At 43.4% G+C, this 27235-nt stretch overlaps 1 protein-coding gene across 1 annotated transcript in view; it reads left to right on the top strand.

Annotated features, from left to right (window-relative positions):
- TRPM8 (transient receptor potential cation channel subfamily M member 8) overlaps positions 1–27235 on the top strand; it is a 246965-nt gene that overhangs the window by 198865 nt on the left and 20865 nt on the right. Inside the window, 3 exon segments of the mRNA XM_053698868.1 lie at positions 6526–6622; positions 25530–25563; positions 25774–25846. Of these exon segments, the coding sequence (XP_053554843.1) occupies positions 6526–6622; positions 25530–25563; positions 25774–25824 (182 nt within the window). The 3' untranslated portion in view covers positions 25825–25846.

The following is a 27235-nucleotide window of genomic DNA, read 5'->3' on the forward strand; positions in this document are numbered from 1 at the left end:
TGAGTGCTTAGTGACAGGCTAGCAATAAAGCTGGGAAAAAGCCGAAGGGCAGCGAGATCGGATGAGTGATAACTGTCACAGTCCGCTGCTCATCGCCCCGCGGCTTTTTGACAGCTTTATTTGATAACTTAGGCGTATTTTTTCAGGTCCGCGGCGGCGAAGGTAGGCGAGCTTAGGCGGACGTATTGGGCCGGCGAAGCCAGAAAAGTAGACGGCTTGATAACTAGCCCCCTCTATCTTAATCTTAAAATATTTTTTTTATGGTTTTCATATCCCTTTAATAAACAACATTATCAGTTAGGTGCAGAGTTCACAAGCTTTTTAAATGCATTAGTGGCCAGATAACTCATACTGCACCTTGTATGGGGCAATATTTCAGTCCATAAGAAAACTGTGTTTCCACTGTATTTTCAATACTTTAAATAAAGTCTTTTGCAAAAAAAAAAAAAAAAAGTGTTTCCTATAGCTTTTCTTATGATTCACATCTCGTCACTGCTGTACCCTGAATCTTTACAGAAGCTACAGTAAGCTTGTTGTGACCAGATTTGAACCTGCTTCTCCTGCTTTTAAATCTGCTTTCTATTCTGTAAGCTTTACCTATTTTACTTTTGCTGACTGTGAACTGCCTTCTGTTCTGCAGGCTTCTGGCTACACACCTGCCCACTCAGCTGTTTTTAGCCAGATGTGGGTATCATCCTCACCTATCCACTGGTCCACTGTCCAGCCTGCAGTGTTCCTCTCACTGTTGTGTTTATAGTCTTTAAAAATGACAGAAATATAGAAAATGTGCTACCAAACCTATTATAAACCAAACGTGTTACCAACACAGTGATATTCACTAGTGGTAGTAAGGTTCTGGATGAATATAACAATGCAAAATACATAAGAGGAGGAAAAAAAGACCTTTACATCCGATAAAATAATTATCAAGAACAATTACCAAAAACATATTATACTACAGGTGCCAAGTGCCCACCTGTGCTTCCTATCACAGCCTTTGAAGGGACATAAAAGTGTAAAATAAAATGCTCTAATGACTTAGAGCACTTTATTATTGCAATATTACTTGCATATAACTATGGGTTCAATTCCAAACTTTCTGGTTTTCACTTTTGATATCAGAAAAATGGGATCTGCTTTTTTTATCAAAACAATCACAATCTTTTCAAGTTAAGCACAGCTGAGATTGATAACATCCATTAGATTCCATCCCCTTTAACCCACAACGTCACCTGGAGAAACCAATAATGGTTGTCGGTCATAGAAAACCAAAATTGGTAATATGGGATAATGGAGTCCATGGGTCCGATTTATCAAATGCTGGCCGGACATGATTTGCTGCAGCGAAACATGTCTGCCGGGCATCGCTTATTAACACTGCACAAGCATTTCTGGTTAAATGCTTGTGAATGCTGCCCCCTGCACATTCGCCGTGTCAATCATCCCTTTCGGATCAGGATGATTGCAGTCCGCCACCTGAGGTGGTGGACGAGTTAAGGAACATCGGTCTTATGACCACAGCTTCTTAACACTGCTTCCGGCGATAGATTGCAGCATCCACTGCTTGATGAAATGGTGCTCTGACAAAATGCAGAAAGACATTTGGCAGAAGGACATTTGGCAGACGGACATTTGGCCAACAGACATTTGGCTGACAGACATTTGGCTGACAGACAGAAAGCTAAAGAATGTTCCGATTTCGGCCGAGGGCAGATACGTTCCAGAGTGCTCTGTTCTAATCACAGCCTCGGGCGCCGCAACTGCCTCTGGGAACCTTACCATGGGTCCTAGGCCGCACGTTTTGTAATTCTCTGTCTGGGAAACTATCTATCTATCTATCTATCTATCTATCTATCTATCTATCAAATCTATCTATTTATCTATCAAATCTATCTATCTATCGTATCTATCAAATGTATCTATTGCATCTATTGATCTATCTATCTAATCTAATCTATGTATCTATCTATCTATCTATCAAATCTATCTCGTGGCCGGACTTTTATGTGACAGCCACTTGTGTTTCGGCCAAATGTCCGTCGGCCAAATGTCCGTCGGCCAAGTGTCCGTCGGCCAAGTGTCCGTCGGCCAAAAGTCCGGCCACGGATAAATCTACCCCTATGTGTATGTTTTAAAATTGAATAGAGTTGAGTAGAGTATTAATCTGAATGCTATTCGTATGGGCATGATGGATATACTGGGCATTGTTTGCTCAATTATGTTTTTAAACTTTAATATTTCAGAAGTGTATATTTTTTTCAATAACTGATTGAGAAAACATTGTTTTCGAATGTGGTGGGAAATTAATTTCCTTAAGAAGAAAGTGGCTGTAACTTATTTTTGAAAACAGATTGTTACCGTTCTCATTAGTAAATAATTTAAAATATCGCCAAAATATCCAAACCACACTGCTTATCTGTCTCCATTATGCCTTGTATTTCTATTGCTGCTAATAAAGTAATTCAGAGTTTTCATCATTTGCATTTATGAGAATCCATCAGTACACCTATAAAGGTAAGAGTGGTGTTTGAAACCCTGGCACTGCTCCTAGCAAGTCTTAACCCAGTAAAAACACATTTTGAAATCAAAATTTTATATACACACTTTGTGGGGAACAAGCTCCTACTACTGAGCTTGTGCACAAGCTTACAGGGTATACGGATACTAGTATATGATTGGCTGATGTCTGTCACATGATACAGGGGGGCTGGAAAATGGGGAAAAAAATAAAATTGTCAGAAAAAAAATCTACTGCTTATTTGAAATTCAGACTAACTTGCTAATTATGTAATTCTACTGCATTGAGTGGTCCTTTAAAATGCAGACATCACAATGGCTATTTACAATCACACTCGAGGCTACCGCAAATCCCCTTACATCAATTGCGTATCCTATCTTTTTAATGGGATTTGCCTAACGCTGGTATTACAAGTCTTAGAAGAAGTGAGCGGTAGACCCTCTCCTGTCAAGACTTCTACCACATTTAAAAGTCAGTAGTTAAGAGTTTTATGGGCTATATAAAAAGACTTGAAATGATGTTTGTTTATCAGCTGCCATGAGTCACAGCTAGTGCTTTTGATCCAAATAACTTTCGCCTAGATTACGAGTTTGGCGTTAGCCTTAAAAGGCAGCGTTGAGAGGTCCCAACGCTACTTTTTTCCTAACGCTGGTATTACGAGTCAGGCAGGAAAGGGTCTACCGCTCACTTTTCTTCCGCGACTCGAGGCTACCGCAAATCCCCTTACGTCAATTGCGTATCCTATCTTTTTAATGGGATTTGCCTAACGCTGGTATTACAAGTCTTGGAAGAAGTGAGCGGTAGACCCTCTCCTGTCAAGACTTCTACCGCATTTAAAAGTCAGTAGTTAAGAGTTTTATGGGCTAACGCCGGAACATAAAGCTCTTAACTAAAGTGCTAAAAAGTACACTAACACCCATAAACTACCTATTAACCCCTAAACCAAGCCCCCATCAATCGGAAACACTTAAATAAATATATTAACCCCTAATCTGCCGACCAGACATCGCCGCCACTGTAATAAATATATTAACCCCTGAACCGCCGCACTCCTGCCTTGCAAACACTAGTTACATTTTATTAACCCCCAATCTGCCGTCCCTAACATCGCTGACACCTACTTACATTTATTAACCCCTAATCTGCCACCCCCAATGTCGCCGCTACTATATTAAATGTATTAACCATTAACCCCTAAACCTAAGTCTAAACCTAACCCTAACCCCCCCTAACTTAAATATAATTTAAATTAAACAAAATAAATTTAACATAATTAAATAAATGAATCCTATTTAAAACTAAATACTTACCTGTAAAATAAACCCTAAGCTAGCTACAATATAACTAATAGTTACATTGTAGCTATATTAGGATTTATATTTATTTTACAGGCAACTTTGTATTTATTTTAACTAGGTACAATAGTTATTAAATAGTTGTTAACTATTTAATAACTACCTAGCTAAAATAAGTACAAAATTACCTGTACAATAAACACTAACCTAAATTACAATTACGTGCAGCCGTGAGAAAGTGTTCCTAATCTTGAGACCAATTGGGACTTCCAGGATCACACATTTGTGCACCTCTCTTCTTTTGTCTTATACCTAACACTACACTATCATTAAATAAATTACCTAAACTACCTACAATTAAATACAATTAAATTAAATAAACTAAATTATGAAAAAAACCCCCACTAAATTACAGAAAATAAAAAACGAATTACAAGAATTTTAAACTAATTACACCTAATCTAATCCCCCTAATGAAATAAAAAAAGCCCCCCAAAATAATAAATTCCCTACCCTATACTAAATTACAAATAGCCCTTAAAAGGGCCTTTTGCAGGGCACTGCCCCAAAGTAATCAGCTCTGTCACCTGTAAAAAAAAATACAATATCCCCCCCAACATTAAAACCCACCACCCACACACCCAACCCTACTCTAAAACCCACCCAATCCCCCCTTAAAAAACCTAACACTACCCCCTGAAGATATCCCTACCTTGAGCCGTCTTCACCCAGCCGGGCACAAGTGGACCTCCAGAGGGGCAGAAGTCTTCATCCGATCCGGGCAGAAGAGGTCCTCCAAGCGGCAGAAGTCTTCATCCAAGCGGCATCTTCTATCTTCATCCATCCAGAGTGGTGCGGGTCCATCTTCAAGCCAGCGGAGCCATCCTCTTCAAACGACGTCCTAACACTAAATGAAGGTTCCTTTAAATGACCTCAATCCTATTGGCTGATCCAATCAGCCAATAGGATTTTTCCTACCTTAATTCCGATTGGCTGATAGAATCCTATCAGCCAATCGGAATTCAAGGGACGCCATCTTGGATGACATCATTTAAAGGAACCTTCATTCAGTGTTAGGACGTCGATTGAAGAGGATGGCTTCGCGTCGGCTGGCTTGAAGATGGACCCGCTCCGGATGGATGAAGATAGAAGATGCCGCTTGGATGAAGACTTCTGCCGCTTGGAGGACCTCTTCTGCCCGGATCGGATGAAGACTTCTGCCCCTCTGGAGGTCCACTTGTGCCCGGCTGGGTGAAGACGGCTCAAGGTAGGGAGATCTTCAGGGGGGTAGTGTTAGTTTTTTTTAAGGGGGGATTGGGTGGGTTTTAGAGTAGGGTTGGGTGTGTGGGTGGTGGGTTTTAATGTTGGGGGGGATATTGTATTTTTTTTACAGGTGAAAGAGCTGATTACTTTGGGGCAATGCCCCGCAAAAGGCCCTTTTAAGGGCTATTTGTAATTTAGTATAGGGTAGGGAATTTTATTATTTTGGGGGGCTTTTTTATTTTATTAGAGGGATTCGATTATGTGTAATTAGTTTAAAATTCTTGTAATTCTTTTTTTATTTTCTGTAATTTAGTGTTTGTTTTTTCTCGTAATTTTGTTTATTTAATTTAATTGTATTTAATTGTAGGTAGTTTAGGTAATTTATTTAATGATAGTGTAGTGTTAGGTGTAATTGTAATTTAGGTTATGGTTTATTTTACAGGTAATTTTATACTTATTTTAGCTAGGTAGTTATTAAATAGTTAATAACTATTTAATAACTATTGTACCTAGGTAAAATAAATACAAAGTTGCCTGTAAAATAAATATAAATCCTAAGATAGCTACAATGTAACTATTAGTTATATTGTAGCTAGCTTAGGGTTTATTTTACAGGTAAGTATTTAGTTTTAAATAGGAATAATTTATTTATGTTAAATTTATTTCGTTTAATTTAAATTATATTTAAGTTAGGGGGGGTTAGGGTTTAGACTTAGGTTTAGGGGTTAATAAATTTAATATAGTAGCGGCGACGTTGGAGTCGGAAGATTAGGGGTTAATAAATTTAATATAGTTGTGGCAACGTTGGGGGGGGCAGATTAGGGATTAATAACTATAATGTAGGTGGCGGCGATGTTGGGGGCAGTAGATTAGGGGTTCATAGGGATAATGTAGGTGGCGGCGGTGTCCGGAGCAGCAGATTAGGGGTTAATAATATAATGTAGGTGTCAGTGATAGCAGGGGCGGCAGATTAGGGGTTAATAAGTGTAAGATTAGGGGTGTTTAGACTCGGGGTTCATGTTAGGGTGTTAGGTGCAGACATAGATTTATTTTCCCCATAGGAAACAATGGGGCTGCGTTAGGAGCTGGAAGCTGCTTTTTTGCAGGTGTTAGGTTATTTTTCAGCCAGCTCAGCCCCATTGTTTCCTATGAGGAAATCGCGCACTAGCACGTTTAGCCAGCTTACCGCTACCGTAAGCAACGCTGGTATTGAGGTGAGAGGTGGAGCTAATTTCTGCTCTACACTCACCTTTTTGCGGCTAACGCCAGGTTTAAAAAAACCTGTAATACCAGCGTTGTCTTAAGGGAGCGGTGGCAACAAAAGGCTTGTTAGCCCCGCAAGCCTTACCGACAAAAACTCATAATCAGTAAAAACTGACAGCAGTTACTCTTAGATATGTGTTATGTTTTCCCTGGTGAGCTATAGGTAATAGGTTTTTCTTGCCCTAGGTTCTAAGAAGGACGACATTGAGACTTTGGCTTGGGAAGCTGTAATGAAGGAAAATTACCTTGTGAAAATGACTAGCCAGACTCATAACAGCATGGAGTGAGTAACCAATGGGTGTGTGGTTTGGGTTGGAGAGGAAAAGGGAAATGACTGGCAAATGAACCAGATTTAGAGAGACTGAGAGATAAATAAAACAGATGAATATTTACAGAGGAAATTGTACTTTATGGAATAAATAACAATAAATATGAATAACAAGCTTTTGAGGGAGAGGGTGAACCCAAGAGATAATGACAAAAGAGCATAGAGAGTTAGGGTGACAGGAAGTTAAAGAGTTAGAGAGGAAAGGAGTATCACTGAAAGGGTTAATGGACAGGAGAAACTGACAACAAATTACAGAATAGATGGTAGAGGGGAAGAGTATACGGAAGTACATGTAGATAGACCTGCATTAGTGTTAATGATAGGAGAGATGTGAATTGTTGTACGGCGGGATTGGACAAAAGATAAATGAACAGGTGAGAGCACAGAAAAGAAAGAGTAATAGATGAGAGCTGAATAGACAGAATAGGCAGTAGAAAGAGAAAGTATATGGGTTGGAAAACAAGAAGATGAGCAGAAATGAGGGAGTACAGGGGTGTGATGGACAGAACTATCAGAAGAAAGTTAGGAGGGTGAGCAAGGTATATACACACAGTACAGAGTGAGCAGGGTATATACACACAGTACATAGTGAGCAGGGTATATACACACAGTACAGAGTGAGCAGGGTATATACACACAGTACATAGTAAGCAGGGTATATACACACAGTACATAGTGAGCAGGGTATATACACACAGTACAGGGTGAGCAGGGTATATACACACAGTACAGAGTGAGCAGGGTATATACACACAGTACATAGTGAGCAGGGTATATTCACATAGTACAGGGTGAGCAGGGTATATACACACAGTACAGAGTGAGCAGGGTATATACACATAGTACAGGGTGACAAGGGTATATACACACAGTACAGAGTGAGCAGGGTATATACACACAGTACAGGGTGAGCAGGGTATATACACACAGTACAGGGTGAGCAGGGTATATATACACACAGTACAGAGTGAGCAGGGTATATACACACAGTACAGGGTGAGCAGGGTATATACACACAGTACAGAGTGAGCAGGGTATATACACACAGTACAGAGTGAGCAGGGTATATACACACAGTACAGTGTGAACAGGGTATATACACACAGTACAGAGTGAGCAGGGTATATACACACAGTACAGGGTGAACAGCGTATATACACACAGTACAGAGTGAGCAGGGTATATACACATAGTACAGGGTGAACAGGGTATATACACACAGTACAGGGAGAGCAGGGTATATACACACAGTACAGGGTGAGCAGGGTATATACACAAAGTACAGAGTGGGCAGGGTATATACACACAGTACAGAATGAGCAGGGTATATACACACAGTACAGAATGAGCAGCGTATATACACACAGTACAGGGTGGGCAGGGTATATATTCACAGTACAGGGTGAGCAGGGTATATACACACAGTACAGGGTGAGCAGGGTACATATTCACAGTACAGGGTGAGCAGGGTATATATGCACAGCACAGAGTGAGCAGGGTATATACACACAGTACAGGGTGAGCAGGGTATATACACACAGTACAGGGTGAGCAGGGTATATATACACAGTACAGGGTGAGTAGGGTATATATACACAGTATAGGGTGAGCAAGGTATATACACACAGTACAGGGTGAGCAGGGTATAAACGCACAGTACAGGGTGAGCAGGGTATATACACATAGTAAAGGGTGAGCAGGGTATATACACAGTACAGGGTGAGCAGGGTATATATACACAGTATAGGGTGAGCAGGGTATATACACACAGTACAGGGTGAGCAGGGTATAAACGCAAAGTACAGGGTGAGCAGATGAATATTTACAGAGGAAATTGTACTTTATGGAATAAATAACAATAAATATGAATAACAAGCTTTTGAGGGAGAGGGTGAACCCAAGAGATAATGACAAAAGAGCATAGAGAGTTAGGGTGACAGGAAGTTAAAGAGTTAGAGAGGAAAGGAGTATCACTGAAAGGGTTAATGGACAGGAGAAACTGACAACAAATTACAGAATAGATGGTAGAGGGGAAGAGTATACGGAAGTACATGTAGATAGACCTGCATTAGTGTTAATGATAGGAGAGATGTGAATTGTTGTACGGTGGGATTGGACAAAAGATAAATGAACAGGTGAGAGCACAGAAAAGAAAGAGTAATAGATGAGAGCTGAATAGACAGAATAGGCAGTAGAAAGAGAAAGTATATGGGTTGGAAAACAAGAAGATGAGCAGAAATGAGGGAAGTACAGGGGTGTGATGGACAGAACTGTCAGAAGAAAGTTAGGAGGGTGAGCAGGGTATATACACACAGTACAGAGTGAGCAGGGTATATACACACAGTACATAGTGAGCAGGGTATATACACAAAGTACAGAGTGAGCAGGGTATATACACACAGTACATAGTAAGCAGGGTATATACACACAGTACATAGTGAGCAGGGTATATACACACAGTACAGGGTGAGCAGGGTATATACACACAGTACAGAGTGAGCAGGGTATATACAAACAGTACATAGTGAGCAGGGTATATTCACATAGTACAGGGTGAGCAGGGTATATACACACAGTACAGAGTGAGCAGGGTATATACACATAGTACAGGGTGACAAGGGTATATACACACAGTACAGAATGAGCAGGGTATATACACACAGTACAGAGTGAGCAGGGTATATACACACAGTACAGGGTGAGCAGGGTATATACACACAGTACAGGGTGAGCAGGGTATATATACACACAGTACAGAGTGAGCAGGGTATATACACACAGTACAGAGTGAGCAGGGTATATACACACAGTACAGGGTGAGCAGGGTATATACACACAGTACAGAGTGAGCAGGGTATATACACACAGTACAGAGTGAGCAGGGTATATACACACAGTACAGTGTGAACAGGGTATATACACACAGTACAGAGTGAGCAGGGTATATACACACAGTACAGGGTGAACAGGGTATATACACACAGTACAGAGTGAGCAGGGTATATACACATAGTACAGGGTGAACAGGGTATATACACACAGTACAGGGAGAGCAGGGTATATACACACAGTACAGGGTGAGCAGGGTATATACACACAGTACAGAGTGGGCAGGGTATATACACACAGTACAGAATGAGCAGGGTATATACACACAGTACAGAATGAGCAGCGTATATACACACAGTACAGGGTGGGCAGGGTATATATTCACAGTACAGGGTGAGCAGGGTATATACACACAGTACAGGGTGAGCAGGGTACATATTCACAGTACAGGGTGAGCAGGGTATATATGCACAGCACAGAGTGAGCAGGGTATATACACACAGTACAGGGTGAGCAGGGTATATACACACAGTACAGGGTGAGCAGGGTATATATACACAGTACAGGGTGAGTAGGGTATATATACACAGTATAGGGTGAGCAAGGTATATACACACAGTACAGGGTGAGCAGGGTATAAACGCACAGTACAGGGTGAGCAGGGTATATACACATAGTAAAGGGTGAGCAGGGTATATACACAGTACAGGGTGAGCAGGGTATATACACACAGTACAGGGTGAGCAGGGTATAAACACACAGTACAGAGTGAGCAGGGTATATACACACAGTACAGAGTGAGCAGGGTACATACACATAGTACAGGGTGAGCAAGGTATATACACACAGTACAGGGTGAGCAGGGTATAAACACACAGTACAGAGTGAGCAGGGTATATACACACAGTACAGAGTGAGCAGGGTATATACACACAGTACAGAGTGAGCAGGGTACATACACACAGTACAGAGTGAGTAGGGTATATACACACAGTACAGAGTGAGTAGGGTATATAAACACAGTACAGAGTGAGCAGAGTATATACACATAGTACAGGGTGAACAGGGTATATACACACAGTACAGGGAGAGCAGGGTATATAAACACAGTACAGGGTGAGCAGGGTATATACACACAGTACAGGGTGAGCAGGGTATATATTCACAGTACAGGGTGAGCAGGGTATAAACACACAGTACAGAGTGAGCAGGGTATATACACACAGTACAGAGGGAGCAGGGTACATACACATAGTACAGGGTGAGCAGGGTATATACACACAGTACAGAGTGAGTAGGGTATATAAACACAGTACAGAGTGAGCAGAGTATATACACATAGTACAGGGTGAACAGGGTATATACACACAGTACAGGGAGAGCAGGGTATATAAACACAGTACAGGGTGAGCAGGGTATATACACACAGTACAGGGTGAGCAGGGTATATATTCACAGTACAGGGTGAGCAGGGTATATACACACAGTACAGGGTGAGCAGGGTATATATTCAGAGTACAGGGTGAGCCGGGTATATACACACAGTACAGGGTGAGCAGGGTATATATTCATAGTACAGGGGGAGCACTGAGCAGGGTATATATACACAGTACAGGGTGAGTAGGGTATATATTCACAGTACAGGGTGAGCAGGGTATATATTCACAGTACAGGGTGAGCAGGGTATATACACACAGTACAGGGTGAGCAGGGTATATACACACAGTACAGGGTGAGCAGGGAATATTCACACAGTACAGGGTGAGCAGGGTATATGCAAATAGTACAGGGTGAGCAGGGTATATATACACAGTATAGGGTGAGCAGGGTATATACACACAGTACAGGGTGAGCAGGGTATATACACACAGTACAGAGTGAGCAGGGTATATACATGCAGTACAGGGTGAGTAGGGTATATACCCACAGTACAAGGTGAGCAGGGTATATACACACGGTACAGGGTGAGCAGGGTATATATACACAGTACAGGGTGAGCAGGGTATATACAAATAGTACAGGGTGAGCAGGGTATATATACACAGTATAGGGTGAGCAGGGTATATACACACAATACAGAGTGAGCAGGGTATATACATGCAGTACAGGGTGAGTAGGGTATATACACATAGTACAGGGTGAGCAGGGTATATACACAGTACAGGGTGAGCAGGGTTTATATACACAGTATAGGGTGAGCAGGGTATATACACACAGTACAGGGTGAGCAGGGTATAAACACACAGTACAGGGTGAGCAGGGTATATTCACACAGTACAGGGTGAGCAGGGTATATACACACAGTACAGGGTGAGCAAGGTATAGACACACAGTACAGGGTGAGCAGGGTATATACACACAGTACAGGGTGAGCAGGGTATATACACACAGTACAGGATGAGCAGGGTATATACACACAGTACCGGGTGAGCAGGGTATATACACACAGTACAGAGTGGGCAGGGTATATACACTCAGTACAGGGTGAGCAGGATATATACACACATTACAGAATGAGCAGGGTATATACACACAGTACAGGGTGAGCAGGGTATATATTCACAGTACAGGGTGAGCAGGATATATACACACAGTACAGAATGAGCAGGGTATATACACACAGTACAGAGTGAGCAGGGTATATATTCACAGTACAGGGTGAGAAGGGTATATACACACAGTACAGGGTGAGCAGGGTATATATTCACAGTACAGGGTGAGCAGGGTATATACACACAGTATAGGGCGAGCAGGGTATATATTCACAGTACAGGGTGAGCAGGGTATATATACACAGTACAGGGTGAGTAGGGTATATATACACAGTACAGGGTGAGCAGGGTAAATATTCACAGTACAGGGTGAGCAGGGTATATACACACAGTACAGGGTGAGCAGGGTATATACAAATAGTACAGGGTGAGCAGGGTATATATTTACACAGTATAGGGTGAGCAGGATATATACACACAGTACAGGGTGAGCAGGGTATATACACACTCAGTACAGGGTGAGCAGGGTATATACATGCAGTACAGGGTGAGTAGGGTATATACACACAGTACAGGGTGAGCAGGGTATATACACACCGTACAGGGTGAGCAGGGTATATATACACAGTATAGGGTGAGCAGGGTATATACACACAGTACAGGGTGAGCAGGGTATATACAAATAGTACAGGGTGAGCAGGGTATATACACACAGTACAGGGTGAGCAGGGTATATACAAATAGTACAGGGTGAGCAGGGTATATACACACAGTACAGGGTGAGCAGGGTATATACAAATAGTACAGGGTGAGCAGGGTATATACACACAGTACAGGGTGAGCAGGGTATATATACACAGTACAGGGTGAGCAGGGTATATACACACAGTACAGGGTGAGCAGGGTATATACACACAGTACAGGGTGAGCAGGGTATATACACACAGTACAGAGTGAGCAGGGTATATACATGCAGTACAGGGTGAGTAGGGTATATACCCACAGTACAAGGTGAGCAGGGTATACACACGGTACAGGGTGAGCAGGGTATATATACACAGTACAGGGTGAGCAGGGTATATACAAATAGTACAGGGTGAGCAGGGTATATATACACAGTATAGGGTGAGCAGGGTATATACACACAATACAGAGTGAGCAGGGTATATACATGCAGTACAGGGTGAGTAGGGTATATACACATAGTACAGGGTGAGCAGGGTATATACACAGTACAGGGTGAGCAGGGTTTATATACACAGTATAGGGTGAGCAGGGTATATACACACAGTACAGGGTGAGCAGGGTATAAACACACAGTACAGGGTGAGCAGGGTATATTCACATAGTACAGGGTGAGCAGGGTATATACACACAGTACAGGGTGAGCAAGGTATAGACACACAGTACAGGGTGAGCAGGGTATATACACACAGTACAGGGTGAGCAGGGTATATACACACAGTACAGGATGAGCAGGGTATATACACACAGTACCGGGTGAGCAGGGTATATACACACAGTACCGGGTGAGCAGGGTATATACACACAGTACAGTGTGAGCAGGGTATATATTCACAGTACAGGGTGAGCAGGATATATACACACAGTACAGAATGAGCAGGGTATATACACACAGTACAGAGTGAGCAGGGTATATATTCACAGTACAGGGTGAGCAGGGTATATACACACAGTACAGGGTGAGCAGGGTATATATTCACAGTACAGGGTGAGCAGGGTATATACACACAGTATAGGGCGAGCAGTGTATATATTCACAGTACAGGGTGAGCAGGGTATATATACACAGTACAGGGTGAGTAGGGTATATATACACAGTACAGGGTGAGCAGGGTAAATATTCACAGTACAGGGTGAGCAGGGTATATATACACAGTACAGGGTGAGTAGGGTATATATACACAGTACAGGGTGAGCAGGGTAAATATTCACAGTACAGGGTGAGCAGGGTATATACACACAGTACAGGGTGAGCAGGGTATATACAAATAGTACAGGGTGAGCAGGGTATATATTTACACAGTATAGGGTGAGCAGGATATATACACACAGTACAGGGTGAGCAGGGTATATACACACTCAGTACAGGGTGAGCAGGGTATATACATGCAGTACAGGGTGAGTAGGGTATATACACACAGTACAGGGTGAGCAGGGTATATACACACAGTACAGGGTGAGCAGGGTATATATACACAGTATAGGGTGAGCAGGGTATATACACACAGTACAGGGTGAGCAGGGTATATACAAATAGTACAGGGTGAGCAGGGTATATACACACAGTACAGGGTGAGCAGGGTATATACAAATAGTACAGGGTGAGCAGGGTATATACACACAGTACAGGGTGAGCAGGGTATATACAAATAGTACAGGGTGAGCAGGGTATATACACACAGTACAGGGTGAGCAGGGTATATATACACAGTATAGGGTGAGCAGGGTATATACACACAGTACAGGGTGAGCAGGGTATATACAAATAGTACAGGGTGAGCAGGGTATACACACAGTACAGGGTGAGCAGGGTATATATTCACAGTACAGGGTGAGCAGTGTATATATAAACAGTATAGGGTGAGCAGGGTATATACACACAGTACAGAGTGAGCAGCGTATATACATGTAGTACAGGGTGAGTAGGGTATATACACATAGTACAGGGTGAGCAGGGTATATACACAGTACAGGGTGATCAGGGTATATATACACAGTATAGGGTGAGCAGGGTATATACACACAGTACAGGGTGAGCAGGGTATATTCACACAGTACAGGGCGAGCAGGGTATATACACACAGTACAGGGTGAGCAAGTTATAGACACACAGTACAGGGTGAGCAGGGTATATGCACACAGTACAGGGTGAGCAGGGTATAAACACACAGTACAGAGTGAGCAGGGTATATACACACAGTACAGAGTGAGCAGGGTATATACACACAGTACAGGGTGAGCAAGGTATATACACACAGTACAGGGTGAGCAGGGTATATACACACAGTACAGGGTGAGCAGGGTATATATACACACAGTACAGGGTGAGCAGGGTATATACACACAGTACCGGGTGAGCAGGGTATATACACACAGTACAGAGTGGGCAGGGTATATACACTCAGTACAGGGTGAGCAGGATATATACACACAGTACAGAATGAGCAGGGTATATACACACAGTACAGGGTGAGCAGGGTATATATTCACAGTACAGGGTGAGCAGGATATATACACACAGTACAGAATGAGCAGGGTATATACACACAGTACAGGGTGAGCAGGGTATATATTCACAGTACAGGGTGAGCAGGGTATATACACACAGTACAGGGTGAGCAGGGTATATATTCACAGTACAGGGTGAGCAGGGTATATACACACAGTACAGGGTGAGCAGGGTATATATTCACAGTACAGGGTGAGCAGGGTATATATACACAGTACAGGGTGAGTAGGGTATATATACACAGTACAGGGTGAGCAGGGTAAATATTCACAGTACAGGGTGAGCAGGGTATATACACACAGTACAGGGTGAGCAGGGTATATTCACACAGTACAGGGTGAGCAGGGTATATACAAATAGTACAGGGTGAGCAGGGTATATAATTACACAGTATAGGGTGAGCAGGATATATACACACAGTACAGGGTGAGCAGGGTATATACACACAGTACAGAGTAAGCAGGGTATATACATGCAGTACAGGGTGAGTAGGGTATATACACACAGTACAGGGTGAGCAGGGTATATACACACAGTACAGGGTGAGCAGGGTATATATACACAGTATAGGGTGAGCAGGGTATATACACACAGTACAGGGTGAGCAGGGTATATACAAATAGTACAGGGTGAGCAGGGTATATACACACAGTACAGGGTGAGCAGGGTATATACAAATAGTACAGGGTGAGCAGGGTATATACACACAGTACAGGGTGAGCAGGGTATATACAAATAGTACATGGTGAGCAGGGTATATACACACAGTACAGGGTGAGCAGGGTATATATACACAGTATAGGGTGAGCAGGGTATATACACACAGTACAGGGTGAGCAGGGTATATACAAATAGTACAGGGTGAGCAGGGTATATACACACAGTACAGGGTGAGCAGGGTATATATTCACAGTACAGGGTGAGCAGTGTATATATAAACAGTATAGGGTGAGCAGGGTATATACACACAGTACAGAGTGAGCAGCGTATATACATGCAATACAGGGTGAGTAGGGTATATACACATAGTACAGGGTGAGCAGGGTATATACACAGTACAGGGTGATCAGGGTATATATACACAGTATAGGGTGAGCAGGGTATATACACACAGTACAGGGTGAGCAGGGTATATTCACACAGTACAGGGCGAGCAGGGTATATACACACAGTACAGGGTGAGCAAGTTATAGACACACAGTACAGGGTGAGCAGGGTATATGCACACAGTACAGGGTGAGCAGGGTATAAACACACAGTACAGAGTGAGCAGGGTATATACACACAGTACAGAGTGAGCAGGGTATATACACACAGTACAGGGTGAGCAGGGTATATACACACAGTACAGGGAGAGCAGGGTATATACACACAGTACAGGGTGAGCAGGGTATATACACACAGTACAGGGTGAGCAGGGTATATACACACAGTACAGAGTGAGCAGGGTATATACACACAGTACAGAATGAGCAGGGTATACACACACAGTACAGGGTGAGCAGGGTATATATTCACTGTACAGGGTGAGCAGGGTATATACACACAGTACAGGGTGAGCAGGGTATATACACACAGTACAGAGTGAGCAGGGTATATACACACAGTACAGAATGAGCAGGGTATATACACACAGTACAGAATGAGCAGGGTATATATACACAGTACAGGGTGAACAGGGTATATAAACACAGTACAGGGTGAGCAGGGTATATACACACAGTACAGGGTGAGCAGGGTATATACACACAGTACAGGGTGAGCAGGGTATAAACACACAGTACAGGGTGAGCAGGGTATATATACACAGTACAGGGTGAGCAGGGTATATACACACAGTACAGGGTGAGCAGGGTATATACACACAGTACAGGGTGAGCAGGGTATATACACACAGTACAGGGTGAGCAGGGTATATACACACAGTACAGAGTGAGCAGGGTATATACACACAGTACAGGGTGAGCAGGGTATATACACACAGTACAGGGTGAGCAGGGTATATACACTCAGTACAGAGTGAGCAGGGTATATACACACAGTACAGGGTGAGCAGGGTATATACACACAGTACAGAGTGAGCAGGGTATATACACACAGTACAGGGTGAGCAGGGTATATACACTCAGTACAGGGTGAGCAGGGTATATACACTCAGTACAGGGTGAGCAGGGTATATACACTCAGTACAGGGTGAGCAGGGTATATACACTCAGTACAGGGTGAGCAGGGTATATATACACAGTACAGGGTGAGCAGGGTATATACACTCAGTACAGGGTGAGCAGGGTATATACACACTCAGTACAGGGTGAGCAGGGTATATACATGCAGTACAGGGTGAGTAGGGTATATACACACAGTACAGGGTGAGCAGGGTATATACACACAGTACAGGGTGAGCAGGGTATATATACACAGTACAGGGTGAGCAGGGTATATACACACAGTACAGGGTGAGCAGGGTATATACAAATAGTACAGGGTGAGCAGGGTATATACACACAGTACAGGGTGAGCAGGGTATATACAAATAGTACAGGGTGAGCAGGGTATATACACACAGTACAGGGTGAGCAGGGTATATACAAATAGTACAGGGTGAGCAGGGTATATACACACAGTACAGGGTGAGCAGGGTATATATACACAGTACAGGGTGAGCAGGGTATATACACACAGTACAGGGTGAGCAGGGTATATACACACAGTACAGGGTGAGCAGGGTATATACACACAGTACAGAGTGAGCAGGGTATATACATGCAGTACAGGGTGAGTAGGGTATATACCCACAGTACAAGGTGAGCAGGGTATATACACACGGTACAGGGTGAGCAGGGTATATATACACAGTACAGGGTGAGCAGGGTATATACAAATAGTACAGGGTGAGCAGGGTATATATACACAGTATAGGGTGAGCAGGGTATATACACACAATACAGAGTGAGCAGGGTATATACATGCAGTACAGGGTGAGTAGGGTATATACACATAGTACAGGGTGAGCAGGGTATATACACAGTACAGGGTGAGCAGGGTTTATATACACAGTATAGGGTGAGCAGGGTATATACACACAGTACAGGGTGAGCAGGGTATAAACACACAGTACAGGGTGAGCAGGGTATATTCACATAGTACAGGGTGAGCAGGGTATATACACACAGTACAGGGTGAGCAGGGTATAGACACACAGTACAGGGTGAGCAGGGTATATACACACAGTACAGGGTGAGCAGGGTATATACACACAGTACAGGATGAGCAGGGTATATACACACAGTACCGGGTGAGCAGGGTATATACACACAGTACAGAGTGGGCAGGGTATATACACACAGTACAGGGTGAGCAGGGTATATATTCACAGTACAGGGTGAGCAGGATATATACACACAGTACAGAATGAGCAGGGTATATACACACAGTACAGAGTGAGCAGGGTATATATTCACAGTACAGGGTGAGCAGGGTATATACACACAGTACAGGGTGAGCAGGGTATATATTCACAGTACAGGGTGAGCAGGGTATATACACACAGTATAGGGCGAGCAGTGTATATATTCACAGTACAGGGTGAGCAGGGTATATATACACAGTACAGGGTGAGTAGGGTATATATACACAGTACAGGGTGAGCAGGGTAAATATTCACAGTACAGGGTGAGCAGGGTATATACACACAGTACAGGGTGAGCAGGGTATATTCACACAGTACAGGGTGAGCAGGGTATATACAAATAGTACAGGGTGAGCAGGGTATATATTTACACAGTATAGGGTGAGCAGGATATATACACACAGTACAGGGTGAGCAGGGTATATACACACTCAGTACAGGGTGAGCAGGGTATTTACATGCAGTACAGGGTGAGTAGGGTATATACACACAGTACAGGGTGAGCAGGGTATATACACACAGTACAGGGTGAGCAGGGTATATATACACAGTACAGGGTGAGCAGGGTATATACACACAGTACAGGGTGAGCAGGGTATATACAAATAGTACAGGGTGAGCAGGGTATATACACACAGTACAGGGTGAGCAGGGTATATACAAATAGTACAGGGTGAGCAGGGTATGTACACACAGTACAGGGTGAGCAGGGTATATACAAATAGTACAGGGTGAGCAGGGTATATACACACAGTACAGGGTGAGCAGGGTATATATACACAGTATAGGGTGAGCAGGGTATATACACACAGTACAGGGTGAGCAGGGTATATGCAAATAGTACAGGGTGAGCAGGGTATATACACACAGTACAGGGTGAGCAGGGTATATATTCACAGTACAGGGTGAGCAGTGTATATATAAACAGTATAGGGTGAGCAGGGTATATACACACAGTACAGAGTGAGCAGCGTATATACATGTAGTACAGGGTGAGTAGGGTATATACACATAGTACAGGGTGAGCAGGGTATATACACAGTACAGGGTGATCAGGGTATATATACACAGTATAGGGTGAGCAGGGTATATACACACAGTACAGGGTGAGCAGGGTATATTCACACAGTACAGGGCGAGCAGGGTATATACACACAGTACAGGGTGAGCAAGTTATAGACACACAGTACAGGGTGAGCAGGGTATATGCACACAGTACAGGGTGAGCAGGGTATAAACACACAGTACAGAGTGAGCAGGGTATATACACACAGTACAGAGTGAGCAGGGTATATACACACAGTACAGGGTGAGCAAGGTATAGACACACAGTACAGGGTGAGCAGGGTATATACACACAGTACAGGGTGAGCAGGGTATATATACACACAGTACAGGGTGAGCAGGGTATATACACACAGTACCGGGTGAGCAGGGTATATACACACAGTACAGAGTGGGCAGGGTATATACACTCAGTACAGGGTGAGCAGGATATATACACACAGTACAGAATGAGCAGGGTATATACACACAGTACAGGGTGAGCAGGGTATATATTCACAGTACAGGGTGAGCAGGATATATACACACAGTACAGAATGAGCAGGGTATATACACACAGTACAGGGTGAGCAGGGTATATATTCACAGTACAGGGTGAGCAGGGTATATACACACAGTACAGGGTGAGCAGGGTATATATTCACAGTACAGGGTGAGCAGGGTATATACACACAGTACAGGGTGAGCAGGGTATATATTCACAGTACAGGGTGAGCAGGGTATATATACACAGTACAGGGTGAGTAGGGTATATATACACAGTACAGGGTGAGCAGGGTAAATATTCACAGTACAGGGTGAGCAGGGTATATACACACAGTACAGGGTGAGCAGGGTATATTCACACAGTACAGGGTGAGCAGGGTATATACAAATAGTACAGGGTGAGCAGGGTATATAATTACACAGTATAGGGTGAGCAGGATATATACACACAGTACAGGGTGAGCAGGGTATATACACACAGTACAGAGTAAGCAGGGTATATACATGCAGTACAGGGTGAGTAGGGTATATACACACAGTACAGGGTGAGCAGGGTATATACACACAGTACAGGGTGAGCAGGGTATATATACACAGTATAGGGTGAGCAGGGTATATACACACAGTACAGGGTGAGCAGGGTATATACAAATAGTACAGGGTGAGCAGGGTATATACACACAGTACAGGGTGAGCAGGGTATATACAAATAGTACAGGGTGAGCAGGGTATATACACACAGTACAGGGTGAGCAGGGTATATACAAATAGTACATGGTGAGCAGGGTATATACACACAGTACAGGGTGAGCAGGGTATATATACACAGTATAGGGTGAGCAGGGTATATACACACAGTACAGGGTGAGCAGGGTATATACAAATAGTACAGGGTGAGCAGGGTATATACACACAGTACAGGGTGAGCAGGGTATATATTCACAGTACAGGGTGAGCAGTGTATATATAAACAGTATAGGGTGAGCAGGGTATATACACACAGTACAGAGTGAGCAGCGTATATACATGCAATACAGGGTGAGTAGGGTATATACACATAGTACAGGGTGAGCAGGGTATATACACAGTACAGGGTGATCAGGGTATATATACACAGTATAGGGTGAGCAGGGTATATACACACAGTACAGGGTGAGCAGGGTATATTCACACAGTACAGGGCGAGCAGGGTATATACACACAGTACAGGGTGAGCAAGTTATAGACACACAGTACAGGGTGAGCAGGGTATATGCACACAGTACAGGGTGAGCAGGGTATAAACACACAGTACAGAGTGAGCAGGGTATATACACACAGTACAGAGTGAGCAGGGTATATACACACAGTACAGGGTGAACAGGGTATATACACACAGTACAGGGAGAGCAGGGTATATACACACAGTACAGGGTGAGCAGGGTATATACACACAGTACAGGGTGAGCAGGGTATATACACACAGTACAGAGTGAGCAGGGTATATACACACAGTACAGAATGAGCAGGGTATACACACACAGTACAGGGTGAGCAGGGTATATATTCACTGTACAGGGTGAGCAGGGTATATACACACAGTACAGGGTGAGCAGGGTATATACACACAGTACAGAGTGAGCAGGGTATATACACACAGTACAGAATGAGCAGGGTATATACACACAGTACAGAATGAGCAGGGTATATATACACAGTACAGGGTGAACAGGGTATATAAACACAGTACAGGGTGAGCAGGGTATATACACACAGTACAGGGTGAGCAGGGTATATACACACAGTACAGGGTGAGCAGGGTATAAACACACAGTACAGGGTGAGCAGTGTATATATACACAGTACAGGGTGAGCAGGGTATATACACACAGTACAGGGTGAGCAGGGTATATACACACAGTACAGGGTGAGCAGGGTATATACACACAGTACAGGGTGAGCAGGGTATATACACACAGTACAGGGTGAGCAGGGTATATACACACAGTACAGGGTGAGCAGGGTATATACACACAGTACAGGGTGAGCAGGGTATATACACTCAGTACAGAGTGAGCAGGGTATATACACACAGTACAGGGTGAGCAGGGTATATACACACAGTACAGAGTGAGCAGGGTATATACACACAGTACAGGGTGAGCAGGGTATATACACTCAGTACAGGGTGAGCAGGGTATATACACTCAGTACAGGGTGAGCAGGGTATATACACTCAGTACAGGGTGAGCAGGGTATATACACTCAGTACAGGGTGAGCAGGGTATATATACACAGTACAGGGTGAGCAGGGTATATACACTCAGTACAGGGTGAGCAGGGTATATACACACTCAGTACAGGGTGAGCAGGGTATATACATGCAGTACAGGGTGAGTAGGGTATATACACACAGTACAGGGTGAGCAGGGTATATACACACAGTACAGGGTGAGCAGGGTATATATACACAGTACAGGGTGAGCAGGGTATATACACACAGTACAGGGTGAGCAGGGTATATACAAATAGTACAGGGTGAGCAGGGTATATACACACAGTACAGGGTGAGCAGGGTATATACAAATAGTACAGGGTGAGCAGGGTATATACACACAGTACAGGGTGAGCAGGGTATATACAAATAGTACAGGGTGAGCAGGGTATATACACACAGTACAGGGTGAGCAGGGTATATATACACAGTATAGGGTGAGCAGGGTATATACACACAGTACAGGGTGAGCAGGGTATATACACACAGTACAGGGTGAGCAGGGTATATACACACAGTACAGAGTGAGCAGGGTATATACATGCAGTACAGGGTGAGTAGGGTATATACCCACAGTACAAGGTGAGCAGGGTATATACACACGGTACAGGGTGAGCAGGGTATATATACACAGTACAGGGTGAGCAGGGTATATACAAATAGTACAGGGTGAGCAGGGTATATATACACAGTATAGGGTGAGCAGGGTATATACACACAATACAGAGTGAGCAGGGTATATACATGCAGTACAGGGTGAGTAGGGTATATACACATAGTACAGGGTGAGCAGGGTATATACACAGTACAGGGTGAGCAGGGTTTATATACACAGTATAGGGTGAGCAGGGTATATACACACAGTACAGGGTGAGCAGGGTATAAACACACAGTACAGGGTGAGCAGGGTATATTCACATAGTACAGGGTGAGCAGGGTATATACACACAGTACAGGGTGAGCAAGGTATAGACACACAGTACAGGGTGAGCAGGGTATATACACACAGTACAGGGTGAGCAGGGTATATACACACAGTACAGGATGAGCAGGGTATATACACACAGTACCGGGTGAGCAGGGTATATACACACAGTACAGAGTGGGCAGGGTATATACACACAGTACAGGGTGAGCAGGGTATATATTCACAGTACAGGGTGAGCAGGATATATACACACAGTACAGAATGAGCAGGGTATATACACACAGTACAGAGTGAGCAGGGTATATATTCACAGTACAGGGTGAGCAGGGTATATACACACAGTACAGGGTGAGCAGGGTATATATTCACAGTACAGGGTGAGCAGGGTATATACACACAGTATAGGGCGAGCAGTGTATATATTCACAGTACAGGGTGAGCAGGGTATATATACACAGTACAGGGTGAGTAGGGTATATATACACAGTACAGGGTGAGCAGGGTAAATATTCACAGTACAGGGTGAGCAGGGTATATACACACAGTACAGGGTGAGCAGGGTATATTCACACAGTACAGGGTGAGCAGGGTATATACAAATAGTACAGGGTGAGCAGGGTATATATTTACACAGTATAGGGTGAGCAGGATATATACACACAGTACAGGGTGAGCAGGGTATATACACACTCAGTACAGGGTGAGCAGGGTATTTACATGCAGTACAGGGTGAGTAGGGTATATACACACAGTACAGGGTGAGCAGGGTATATACACACAGTACAGGGTGAGCAGGGTATATACACACAGTACAGGGTGAGCAGGGTATATACACACAGTACAGGGTGAGCAGGGTATATACAAATAGTACAGGGTGAGCAGGGTATATACACACAGTACAGGGTGAGCAGGGTATATACAAATAGTACAGGGTGAGCAGGGTATGTACACACAGTACAGGGTGAGCAGGGTATATACAAATAGTACAGGGTGAGCAGGGTATATACACACAGTACAGGGTGAGCAGGGTATATATACACAGTATAGGGTGAGCAGGGTATATACACACAGTACAGGGTGAGCAGGGTATATGCAAATAGTACAGGGTGAGCAGGGTATATACACACAGTACAGGGTGAGCAGGGTATATATTCACAGTACAGGGTGAGCAGTGTATATATAAACAGTATAGGGTGAGCAGGGTATATACACACAGTACAGAGTGAGCAGCGTATATACATGTAGTACAGGGTGAGTAGGGTATATACACATAGTACAGGGTGAGCAGGGTATATACACAGTACAGGGTGATCAGGGTATATATACACAGTATAGGGTGAGCAGGGTATATACACACAGTACAGGGTGAGCAGGGTATATTCACACAGTACAGGGCGAGCAGGGTATATACACACAGTACAGGGTGAGCAAGTTATAGACACACAGTACAGGGTGAGCAGGGTATATGCACACAGTACAGGGTGAGCAGGGTATAAACACACAGTACAGAGTGAGCAGGGTATATACACACAGTACAGAGTGAGCAGGGTATATACACACAGTACAGGGTGAGCAAGGTATAGACACACAGTACAGGGTGAGCAGGGTATATACACACAGTACAGGGTGAGCAGGGTATATATACACACAGTACAGGGTGAGCAGGGTATATACACACAGTACCGGGTGAGCAGGGTATATACACACAGTACAGAGTGGGCAGGGTATATACACTCAGTACAGGGTGAGCAGGATATATACACACAGTACAGAATGAGCAGGGTATATACACACAGTACAGGGTGAGCAGGGTATATATTCACAGTACAGGGTGAGCAGGATATATACACACAGTACAGAATGAGCAGGGTATATACACACAGTACAGGGTGAGCAGGGTATATATTCACAGTACAGGGTGAGCAGGGTATATACACACAGTACAGGGTGAGCAGGGTATATATTCACAGTACAGGGTGAGCAGGGTATATACACACAGTACAGGGTGAGCAGGGTATATATACACTCAGTACAGGGTGAGCAGGGTATATATACACTCAGTACAGGGTGAGCAGGATATATACAGTAGAGGATGATGAGAAACTATATAATGTCTGTGTCCTGACACTGTTTTGTTTTCTGGCAGAATGGAGAATCAGTTTAAGCAGCTTGAAGGAAAGGTAAACGTTACTGCATTCAAATCTCCTATATTTTCTTTTATGTTGTTTCTCTACTTCTCTTTATTTCTCTTTTCTTTCTCACATTTCATCTTTGTTGCCTTTACATTCTCCTGTCTTTTCCTTACAGTGTCCTTCCCTTCTTTCATTACATCGTTCCTGTCTTCTCCTCTCTCCTGTCTCTCACTCACTTTCTCACCCTTCTCTCTCAAGCTTAATGACCTGAAGGCATTGGTGAAAGATCTTTTCAACAAGATAAAGTGACCATGTAAAGAAAGCTGCAGCTGTAAGTATTCCTGTGACCTGCATAGAATTACTGTGAGCTTCTTCAGTCTCATCAGTTCCTATGGTATTTTCCCACGCTTTTAAGCTAAGTTTGCCAGAACTGCTAGCTTTACCTTTGAGATCCAACAGAACTTAAAGGGGACAGTAAACTTAAAAATGAATGTTACATGATTCTGCACAATGGGCAGAATTATGTAACATTAACTTACCAATAGATATAAATTAAATGAACAAGCTCAACAAAGTAACAAAATAAATATATATTTAAAAAGTTGGTGCAGACCCAAGAAGAGTATATTTATTTAATCTAAAAAGTTAGATCCCAAGGTTATAGTAATCATCGTATAAAAAGAATGGGACTTCAGCACTCTTTAAGATGATATCAAAATATATTTTATTCATATATATCCATAGAGCGCATTTTCTGTTATCATGGCATAAAAAACACACACACATCCCTGAAATAAAGTGCAAATAAGTGATATCTCAAAAGTAAGTAAAACTTTGGCCTCTAGTTATCAAGCCGTCAACCTCAAATACGCTGGAATTCCGCAGCGTATTTGTGGCGAGGTTGATTCGCCTAAGTTATCAAGCCCTACAGACCGGCAAAAGTAGAATATAGTGACGTAAGCTTCGATCCGCGGGACTCAGTCCGACACAGATCGATACTTACGTCACTCCCGATGTTCCGAACGCAAGTTCGGCACAATCTGACTACTTTTGGAAGTTATCAAATGACTACCAGGTACGCTCTGCACTTTTCCGGTCCAGCGTACCTGGTTTTCAATCCGACCCTGGAGGCGGCGGATCCCATAGGAATCAATGGGAGTCTGACCATAGCGAAAGTTCATGTTCGCTGCTGCCCAACATCCCATTGATTCCTATGGGAGATGTCTGCACCTAACACCCTAACATGTACCCCGAGTCTAAACACCCCTAATCTGCCCCCCCCTACACCGCCGCAACTAAATAAATGTATTACCCCCTAAACCGCCGCTCCCGGAGCCCACCGCCACTCTAATAAACTTATTAACCCCTAAACCGCCGCTCCTGGCCCATGCCGCAACTATAATAAATATGTTAACCCCTAAACCACCGCTCCTGGACCCCGCCGCCACCTATATTACTTATTAACCCCTAATCTGCCCCCCCTACACCGTCGCCACCTATAATAAATGTATTAACCCCTATCCTGCCCCCCTATACCGCCGCCATCTATATTAAACTAATTAACCCCTAAACCTAAGTCTAACACTAACCCTAACACCCCCCTAACTTAAATATTATTTTAATAAATCAAATTAAAAATTACTCTTATTAACTAAATTAATCCTATTTAAAACTAAATACTTACCTATAAAATAAACCCTAAGATAGCTACAATGTAATT

The sequence above is a fragment of the Bombina bombina genome, chromosome 1 (genome assembly GCF_027579735.1).
Source record: "Bombina bombina isolate aBomBom1 chromosome 1, aBomBom1.pri, whole genome shotgun sequence".
Lineage (NCBI taxonomy): Eukaryota > Metazoa > Chordata > Amphibia > Anura > Bombinatoridae > Bombina > Bombina bombina.